This window comes from Lathyrus oleraceus, chromosome 6 (genome assembly GCF_024323335.1).
Source record: "Lathyrus oleraceus cultivar Zhongwan6 chromosome 6, CAAS_Psat_ZW6_1.0, whole genome shotgun sequence".
Lineage (NCBI taxonomy): Eukaryota > Viridiplantae > Streptophyta > Magnoliopsida > Fabales > Fabaceae > Lathyrus > Lathyrus oleraceus.
In genome coordinates, this window is record NC_066584.1 from 57,965,534 (window position 1) to 57,976,801 (window position 11,268).

At 31.7% G+C, this 11,268-nt stretch overlaps 1 protein-coding gene across 1 annotated transcript; it reads left to right on the top strand.

Annotated features, from left to right (window-relative positions):
* The first annotated feature begins 10,133 nt into the window (after positions 1-10,133).
* Positions 10,134-10,871, top strand: LOC127097385 (uncharacterized). Its single transcript, XM_051035882.1, has 2 exons — positions 10,134-10,540; positions 10,630-10,871. The coding sequence occupies exons 1-2, from the start codon at positions 10,238-10,240 to the stop codon at positions 10,768-10,770; spliced, it is 444 nt and encodes a 147-aa protein (XP_050891839.1). The 5' UTR covers positions 10,134-10,237; the 3' UTR covers positions 10,771-10,871.
* The last annotated feature ends 397 nt before the right edge of the window (positions 10,872-11,268 follow it).

Below are 11,268 nucleotides of genomic sequence, written 5' to 3' on the forward strand. Positions count from 1 at the left end.
GATCAAGGGAAGAGAATGTGTAAGAATCAACATCAAACTTAGGGCTTGTAGGGTTAGATTGCTACAACTCTCTTGTATACATACTTTTGCAAAGTAAGGTTAATTTCATTATCTCAATTTGAGTTCGAATTAAGGGCATACATACCCATAGCAAGGCCGATTGGCGAACTGCCTAAATAAATCCTTGTATACTCTCTCTCTCTCTCTCTCTCTCTCTCTCTCTCTCTCTCTCTCTCTCTCTATATATATATATATATATATATATATATATATATATATATATATATATATATATATATATATATATATATATATATATATATATATATATATATATATATATATATATATTCCATTTGCAAATTGTTAAATTCATTGATTGTGCGATCAATTCGTTTGGATAATATGTTTTATTACATTTTGAAAGAGGTGTTATTTATTTGATCACAATCCTTTAGATTGTGATTGATTTTTAAGATCAACAATACCACATAAATTTTCAAACAACATCAATTGCACATGAGGCGTTCTACAATTTGTCTTAATAGATTTTATTTTTGATCATTGGAAATAGTATATCCTTGTTGCTTTGCATTCAATTGGTTGTGATTAATTGTGTGTTGATCAATATGTGATTCATTATCATACCTTGATTACAATTACATATTTCTGAGCTTTTTGATAACGGGTTCGATTAGACGATTTAATCTAGGTTGCTTCCGCTTCCATAAACTTTTCAAAATAATTTTTGTTAATTTTTTTAACTAGTGATCTATTCACTCCCTCTAGATTGAAGCCTATCGTCTAACACTTTCTTGGTTGTTAGACAATTTACCTTTAATTAAGTAGTTAAATCATATCCTAATCAAATAATTCAAACTTAGGGGACATAGCAGACAAAATCAAACAAACAATGCATAACAAGAAAATTCGAAAGTTAACTTTGATACCAGAAAAAAAAACAGAAAAATGCATAACACAAATAGATAAACCCCCCAAGACTCTAAACTTGAAGAAAAAAATATACATGCATGCATCAAAAATCATTCCATTATGCTTTTAACTATAACCTAATGAATCATAAACAACCTATTTAGCTAATGCAATCATCACAAACCAAAAAAGGGAAGGAAATGAAAAACTTACCAAATTGTGAGAAAGCTTGAAAAATGAGAAACCTCGATTGAATGGAGTGAACTAATGGTTGAGTGATGTCCTAGGTTTGACTACAATGTAGTAGATATAGCGAGAAAGCTTCAAAAATATGGAAATTAAGTTTGTTCATGAGCTCTATTTTGGATTTTGAGTAAAATTTATGAAATGAAGAAGGATCAGGGAAGGTCTGGCGCGTTATATAAATCAAACTTGTCCAGAGGTTAACCTTCGTATAAAATACGAACTTTAACATCCTTAAAATATACGCACATTAATCTACGGATTATTTTAGCTCTTTTCCTTGGCATGTGTCTGAGACTAGAATGTGGTTTCATTTTTGGTGCATCTAGAGGTTGAGTTTCAAACTTCAGGGGTATTATTGGTTTTTCACTAGGACGTATGAGCACCACTAAGGGTGCAAAGATTAATGTCGTTTCAAGTAAACCTCTTAGAAGTCCCAAAATCAAACCTAATATTTTAATATTCTCTACAAACCAAATTATCTAAAGCAAAGTTATCATTCCATTCATGCCACCCAATAGGTTAAATGAAATCACCAATAAAGGACTGGGAGAATGGAAAATTAGCTAAAGAGACATTGGGAGAATTAACGAGTTTTAGACTGAAGGTAAAAAATTATGGTGGTAGAATAAAAGTGTTCAAAGTAAAATTAAAGTAAAAAGAATTATTATTTTTACACAAGTAAAAATGATTGTTTTAAAAAATGGTTTAGGTGTAAAAATCCAAAAAACTTGGGAAAAGTATAAGAAACCTAAGAACATGAGCAAGAAGGTGATGAGTGAATGAAGAACCCAAGATTTTGATGGATTATGCCAATCTTTAGGAATCAAGTCGGGATAAAATCTATCTATTGAATTACTAAGCGAAAAGAAAGAAAGACAATAGATTTGGACTAAGTGAAGTATGTTAAAAATAAAGAAGACAAAGTTTTGGTTCATGAAAAGGATATAAAGGATAGGTGGAAGAAATATTTCTACAATTTATTTAATGAAGAATATGATATCTCACAGGACTTTAGCAAACTCAACATTAGAAAGAGGATCAAAATTATAATTACTACCGTTGGATTACAAAATAAGAGGTAAAATAAGCATTAAAAATGATGAGTAACAGTAATGCGGTTGGGGACATACAACATACATATTGAAGTGTGAAAAATTCTTCGAGATAGAGGGCATTTAGTGGCTCACCAAACTCTTTCATAAAATTATGAGGTCCAAACGAATATCAGATGAATGAAGAAGAAACACTTTAGTTCCAATTTATAAGAACGAGAGGGGTATGCAATTGTATAAATTATAGGGAGATTAAACTTATGAGTCGTACCATAAAGTTATGGGGGAAAATGGTTGAACTGAGACTAAGAAAAGAGACTAAAGTAATTGAGAATCAAATTAGTTTTATTCTAGGGAGGTCGGTCGTGGAAGCAATCTACTATGACGCATGATGGAGAAGCATTGGATGGATTAATAAAACATGCACTTAATTTTTATTGACTTGGAGAAGGTGTGTGATAAAGTTCCTAGACAGATTTTATGTAAAGCCTTAGAGAAGAAAATGGCAAGGATTCCATATATTCGAGATATATAGTTTATGTTTGAAGGAGTACCGACTAGTGTGCAGGCACAAGGTGGAAAGACAAATGATTTTCCCATTACAATAGGTTTAGATCAAGGTTCAACCATATGTTTATACCTTTTTACTTTAATTTTGGATGTATTCACGAAACACATCCAAGAACTAGCAACAAGATGCACGTTTTTTTGCAGATGATATAGTCTTACTTGAAGATTCGATGGAGGATTTAAATGAGAGGTTGGAGACGAGATTTAGAAAAACATGGATTTTGCCTAAGATGGAGTATATGGAATGTAAGTTCAACAAAAGGAGATGTTATTAACTTAAAGATGAAAGTTTGAGACCATATCATCCCATAATTGGCACAATTTAAATATCTTGGGGTTTGCAATATAAAATAATGGAGAAATAGAAAAGGGTGTAAATCATTAAATTCAAATGAGGTGGCTCAAATGGATGTAGACTTCATGATTTCTATGTAACACAAAGGTACTCAAGGTGAATATAATTTTTTATCAAACTTTGCTAAGATCTACGATGTTATAGGGAAAATAATGTTGGACGATTAAGAATCAACACGAGAATAAAGTGAGTGTAGAGAGATGCGGATGTTGGGTTGAATGTGTGGTAAGGTTAGACATGATAAGATTAGAAATGACAATATTAAATAGAATATTGGGGTAACAATTATACTATAAAAGATGGTGAAAAATAGACTATAAGGTAGTTTGAGTACGTAGAGAGATGATTTATAAATTGTGTGGTAAAGATAGTAGATTAAATGGAATGAAGTCAAACATAAGTAAAAAAGATCTAGAAAAATCATTAAAAAAAATTATTAAGAAATATCTTGAGACTAATAATTTAAATAGAAATATAATCTTAAATATAATATTCTAGCGAAAGTTGATTCATATAATCAATTTTAATTAAAGGAATAAAATTTGATTGTTGTTATATGATAAGATTGGTGATAATTAATCTTAAAATAATGTTTAGTTTAATATTCAGTTGGTCAAATAACTTGGTCAAAGAAGATTATATATTGATTGAGAAATTATATATTTTTTTTAGTAGTTTAATTATCCATTTGAAAAAAAAGATTTTAAGGTCTCTTGATTTATTTAAGATAGGTTTGAACAAACAACTTATATGCACCTTTTAACATAAATCTATTAATATAAGTGTTTATATATAAGATTGTATAATCTATTTTTATAATAAAAAATTAAATAATTTGATGATATATATATATATATATATATATATATATATATATATATATATATATATATATATATATATATATATATATATATATATATATATATATATATATATATATATATATATATATATATAAAATAAGTTATTTATATAATTTATTTTAAAGAATTTAGAAAAATATATTAAAAATTATGAAAATATTATAAATTATTTAATATTCACTTTTAAATATATCCGTTCAAATGAATATTGTTAATGAATACTGTAATATACAATTTGAAACTTCTTTAAATTCTAGTAAGCTTCCGTTATCAAAACACACTTTGTTTTTAGAGGATTACTTTGAATATTAAACATCTTTTTGAATAATGACTTATTAAACCTAAACCTTAGTACTTTTATAAAGAAAAAAACACAGATTGATTGTCAATGTCAGGAATCAAAGTATCCAAATCCAATAAAATAAATATTTTTGTGGGGTCATTTCATCATGGTACTTTTTTGCTACCAATCCAGAACAACTCCTTAATGCATAAGCATTTTAGTACTAGTACTATTTTTACTATTATAAATACTCTTGCTAAAGGTTATTTGTCAATTTAGCCAAATTTTATAAATAAAGACAATTTAACCTTCTATTTTTTAAAATTATATATTTATTAACTTATTTAAACATGAAGTAACATTTTTTTTTGAATTTATGTTGAAATAGAAAAATAGACAATTACATATTGATTTTTTTTTTATCTATTTAGGTTGAAAGATTAAAAGATACCGTCATGTTAGGCATTGATTAAGAATTCTAAATAAAGAAAATATTATATGTCCAGTGCATTGAATACACACAATATTCTTTAAAAAAAGTTAATTATTTTTATTTTCAGTGTTTTGAATACACATATTTTTAGAAAAAAATTATCTTTTAAACCTATTAAAAAATACTTAACTTATTTTTTAAATCTTTTAACCAGTGTCCCAGGAGCATTTGTTAGCATTTTTCTAAAAGATAAAGCAAAAAGGTTTTATTATCGCGACAGATAAGATCATTTGATCTTATAAGTCAAAGTCATTTTAAACTTGTTGGTGAATTTTGGCTTGACCAGCAAATGAAAAATAGAAGGCAAGACTGAAAGACGGGGACAATTTGTTGGCAAATTTCAGGTCGGCAAATGAATATGAGACATAACTAAAATGGTGAAAAGCATGGAAAATTTGCTAGGAGAAATTATGGCTCGTCCAAAGAGTTTAATTGTTCACCCAACTAATGAGACTAGATCCAAAAATTCTACAAATACGAGAGTTTGGAAGTTCATTTGAAATATCATTTTTCTACAGAATACTAATTAGTTTATAGTTTAGTAAAAATCTCAATGAGAGAGAGAGAGAGTTGGATTTATTATTGTGAAAAAGATGTTCTTCATCCATCATAACTTGATTTTGATGAAGACAAAAAGGTTATCTTAGAAGAAAGATCAAAGAAGAAAAAGATTGAAATAAAATAATCAAATTTGCATAAGTTTTAGATTTCAATGATATTGGATCATAGACCAAGGTAAAATGTGCAATTCATTAGTTATAGCGTTTATGTGCTCAAGAATTAATCATAAACTTGTAAGCATACATTATTTCAAAATTGTATATTGTCATACCTCAAATTTGTCCTACCTTTCTTTTGCATTGCTTTATTCTTTTTAGTTTACTCCCATTTGCATACACATGACCATTTTGGTCATGAGGTCATGAGGTGTCATTAGTTGGAAAGGTATTCAACTACATGTACCTATTAACCTTGATAGATTTGTTTGCATTAGTTCACTGAGATCATATGCATCTTTGGTTGACTTGTATGTGAAGCCAAGTCAAAATCATGGTTTGACCTTTGATTTTATTTCACTAAAGTACTTCCATACGCGCCTTTGGTCTTTCTTTTCTTTTTGTTTCCAATGTTGAGCTACTTCTTTTTATGCATACCTTAAATTTTTATTTGGCATTTATGATTTTTGGAAGAAAAGCAAGGTATTATCTTAAAAGGAATCCTTTCTTTTACTAGTTTTTGTTTTTGGTACATCCATCATTACGTAAAAGATAACATATGATTAAAGTTCTATTAATCAAAATAGAGTCATTTAATTAGTAAAAATAATTGATAGAGTAAGAGAAAATATAATTATAAAAAGCCACTTTACATCTTTCAATAAAATAAAATCCTTATGCAAAAAGGAAAAAGTTTGGTCTGTTGTTTCACACTTTTACGTACCTCCTTCCACATGATCATACCATCATTTGCATCCTACTTTTTGTGAAACCATCACCATTACTCATCATGTACATTGGAATACCATGCAAGTGACCCAAGCATAACATGTTTCATCATCAATATTACATCAAGTATATACCATTCATCATCTAACAAGCATGGCATAGATAAAGAAGATCAAATATGACTCATCGTTCAAGTAGCAAACATATATGCATATCATACATATACACATGAACATGCAAAACACGAAAAGCATTATCATCATACATCCAAAATCAATTCACGAGCATCATACATAACCATGAACCAAGCAGCATACATAACCATGGGCATATATGAATAAAAAACAAAAAGGTGAATGAACAAACTACATAGACCCACATCATACATGACATATATACACAAAAAGAAACAACTCAAAATATCTCAGCAAGCAGTAAAACACATTTCTATCCCACCACACCCAAATCCCTTGATTTCAAGGATTGAAATGAGGACCCTAACAGATTGATTCCTTTTGCTATACATTTCACCATTATCTCACAAATAGTTTTACACGAATAAGAAGAAATATATGAGTGGTAACAATCAATTTACACGCGTACCTCACCTAAATCTCACCCAATTTCATTTCCTATAAATAGATTCCACTATTATATTCAAAAGGACCAATTCTTTACTCACTGAAACACTACCCAAATTGACCTAAAATTTCACTTAGAGCTCAAAAATCCCAAAGAGATAACAAAGAGTTAAACGTAGAAAGGAATTGAACATTACCTGTGGATTCATCTCTCCAGTAACTTTAGGACAATAGAGTTATCTCCTTTTTACTGCATTAAGGCTAATTAACATTATACTCCATGTCATTGTTGAATGTTGTATCTCCTTTTATGTATTGGAACCGAATATGAATGTAGACTGTTAATCTTATTTCTGTTTGAATTGATTAAACATAAGGGTGGTTTTCCCTGTTTGATTTCATGATTTGATTTTAGTGTTGGCTTAGGTTTAAGTTTATTTTTGGTTTTGTTTTAGACGGAAGATGATTTAGGGTTTCCCAAACCCTAAGTTTTGGATCTAAGTTTTGTTTGATTTTGATAAGAGATTTGTGTTCTGGGTAAGAAGAGAGTTTGTTTTTTGTTTTTGAGAAATTTTGAGATCGTTTAGGGTTTGTCTTTCTTGGCTCTGATCTAGGAAATTAAATTTGAATTAGGAGATACTGAGCTCAGTTTTGAACTCAGAAGGTTTGTTTTAGTAGGGTATAATGGTTTTATTGTGGGACTGGTCAGAGAAGAGGGGTGGCGCCGCTATGGGCCGACGCCTGCCACCTTCTTCTCCGATGAAGGAGGCGGCTGGAGTTCTTGAGCTAAGTTGCAGACAAAGGAGTTAAGGAAGTGAAGAGAGAGAATTGAGGTTTAAAAATGAAGCATATTTTCTCATGTCTCTGTTTAGAGAGTTTCTTTTTTGGCTGCATGTGCGCCAACTGTTTTATTTTGGTCAGATTTCCCTCTCTTGGTCTCCCATGTGTAGTTGACTATAGGTTAACTGGGGGATCCCATATGAATCTTCCCCACTATAACAACAATGTGCACATGTTTTGAGTCGTTGGATCATGTTTGGATTCGTTTAAAGGGATGGGGTGGAATCAACCAGAGTTAAGTCTCCCCCCATGTGTTGACTAATTGACCAACGGTAATGGGCCTTTGAATCATGGGTCTCGATCATTTATACCCCATATTTTAGAAAATTTTACCTTGTACCCCTACAATTAATCCCATACCCCTACAAAAATTTTAAAATTCCCATTTTACCCTTAATTGGTTTTAACCAATTTACCATTTCATTTTTACCATTCTGTTGAAAATTGCAAAAATTACACTTTCACACCCCTCGCACCGGAACTCCTGCAAAAAGACTTCCGGTATGTATTTTTCCAAACCGGAAGACTTTAGGAAAGACTTCCGGAACACAAACAAAAACAAACCGGAACACTTAAGGAAAGAGTTCCGTTTCATATAAAAAAAAATTCAAAAAAATTTGCATACCGGAACTCTTCTCCAAAGAGTTCTGGTATGCATTATGTGTGTTCCGGAAGTCCTTCCTAAAGTCTTCCGGTACGTTTTTTTTTAAATTTTTTTTTAATTTTTTTTTTTTTTTTTACAGAAATGGAAAATCTTCCCAAAATATGTGTAGATACTACTGATGCGTTTATGACGACGGAAAGATTTGGTACACGAGAAGAGGTTATCAGATGGATTAAAAAGGTTGGAATCGACAATAAAGTAACTGTTATTATCAGTCGCTCAGATACTGAAACGGGGAAGAGAGGGAGAAGTAACAAAATAATATTTGGTTGTGATAAAGGTGGGAAACACAAGATTAGTGATAGTGGTACCCAAAGTGCTTCCAAGAAATGTGGATGTCCATTTAAAATCAGGTCGACTCCGGCGAAAGATGGATCTGGTTGGAAGATTGATGTAAAATGTGGGTTACATAATCATGGTTTACCTGATAGATTAGAAGGTCATTCGTTTATTGGTAGGTTGACCACAGATGAGAAGCAACATGTCGCTGATTTGGCAAAGAGACATGTAGCACCTAGAAACATTTTGCTTTCCTTGCAAGACAAGTTTCCTGAGAATGTCACTCGGATTACACAAGTATACAAGCATAAGAGTGTGATAGAAAAAGAGATAAGAGGTCCAAGGAGTGAGATACAACATTTGTTTAAGCTTATTGAGGATGCAGGATATGTGTATTGGAGTAGAAAACAGGATGACGCGGAAGTGGTGAGAGAGATATTTTGGGCACATCCTGATTCAGTTAAGTTGTTGAATATATTTCCGATTGTGTTAGTTATGGATATCACCTACAAGACAAACAAATATAGACAACCTTTGTTTGAAATTGTTGGCATGACATCGACTGAGTTGACTTTTGCTGTTGGATTTGCGTATATGGAGTCTGAGCAAACAGAGAATTTTTGCTGGGTACTGGAGAAATTAAAAGAGTTGTTTGTGAAGAAAGACATGTGTCCACAAGTGATTTTGACAGATAGAGATCTTGCTTTGATGAAAGCAATTGAAGTTGTGTTTCCCAACTCGATTAATTTGCTATGTAGATTTCACATTAACAAAAACGTTGGTGCCAAATGCAAACAACATGTGGTGAATGACCTGCAAAAGACGATAGACACATTATGGATGGAAGTTGTCTGGGCTAGTGATGAGGTTGAGTATGGTCAGCGGTTGCATCAACTTGAGCAAGCATGTGTTGATTATAGTGGATTTATTAATTATGTGAAAGACACATGGTTGACTCCACATAGGCATAGATTTGTTGGAGCATGGATTAATCGAGTCCTACATTTGGGTAACACAACGACTAATCGGTACGTCTTATAATTTTGTATGTGTTATTTTTATATCTGATATTATTTTTATGTTTTTTTTATGTGTTATTTTGAATATCTGATATTTTTAATATTTGATATTTTCAATATCTAATGGTATTTTTTATATCTGATATTTTTAGGGTTGAATCTGCTCATTGGAAGTTAAAGCAGATGTTAGGAAACAGTATAGGTGACATGGTCAAATGTTGGGAAGCCATGAATAACAACTTGAGGTTACAACTGGGAAACATTAGAGCTTCATTTCAAAAGAGTTTTTACGAAGTTGAGCACGCGCACGTAAGTCCCTTTTATGGTTATTTGCGTGGTTCCGTATCTCGAGCTGCTTTGAGACGTATTGCTGAAGGGACCCTTCGTATCATGAGTATGTTGATAAGGCATCTCAATCTTCACAAAGGCAACCTCAACCATCACAGACTTCGAAGAAGATCAAATTATCAAAGAAGCAACCATAATTCATTGTTCAATTTCCTAATCATATTAGGTCATACATTGAAGATGTAGTTAATGTTGAATCAGATGGTAATTGTGGATTTAGAGTCATTGCATCATTGCATGGATATGGTGAGGATGGTTGGTCAATGGTTCGCAGAGAGTTGGGGTTGGAATTAATAGACAAGGATAGGTCAACTTTGTATGACAAGTTATTTTCTAATCGGTTGTCAGCTGTGAGAGAATCTTTGATGATAGAATCGTTTGGTTCACAGCCACCTGAAAAATGGATGAGTCTACCAGATATGGGTTACTTGATAGCGAATCGTTATAATGTTGTACTTGTCTGTTTAGGCAATCCGTGCATCACTTTCTTTCCGATGACAAGTTCACATTCACCAAATGTCTCTATTTATTGCATTGGTTTTGTTAACCAGAATCATTGGGTTCAGGTACGTATTTATATGTCTAAATATTTTAATTATTTCAGTTAATATTTTATGTTATATGACTTAATCTTTTAATTATTTTACTTTATCAGGTTAACATGAAAGAGGGGTTTCCATTGCCACCGGTCACATTAGATTGGAAGAAATTTCGTTCTCATATAGCAACTACTTGGATGCTAGGATTTGCAGGACGTATGCAACATTGGCAATTACTTACACCTGTATTAGCATGATTATGTAATCAAAACATAAATATGTAATCAAAACATGAAATCTATATTATTATGTCTATTATATTCAAAGCTTAATACATATAATCAATGTGAACGAGAAATATGCAAAGCTTCAAATAAATCAGAAAACTGTGGATCTTCCTTTTCAGCATTAACCTGTCTCAGATAGCGACGAATCAATGTAGATACACGAGCCCAATCAGGATCAGATGGCCCGGCGTCATATACAGGAACGGGTACCTCTCTAGGAGCGTCATGATGGGGAGGGACCAACCGTGGATGGGAAACACGATAATACCACTCCAGATAACCGTCTTCTACCTCAGATGGAGTGGTGGCCACGGAAGATGAACCGATCACATCGACAACACTCTGATGGTAATTGATCCAATCAACATCAATATTCGTCGCCATCATACAATCCAGAGGTGGGGATGGAACATACTGCCTATACCCGAACTGACGTAAACATCTATCAGGAAAGTATGGAACAACTGT

What these genes read in the sequence shown, in the direction of transcription:
- LOC127097385 (XM_051035882.1), top strand. Translation starts at nt 10,238, where the DNA reads ATGGTTCGCAGAGAGTTGGGGTTGGAATTAATAGACAAGGATAGGTCA. An exon ending in ACCAGAATCATTGGGTTCAG is followed by an intron (nt 10,541 to 10,629) that starts GTACGTATTTAT and finishes TTACTTTATCAG; the next exon opens with GTTAACATGAAAGAGGGGTT.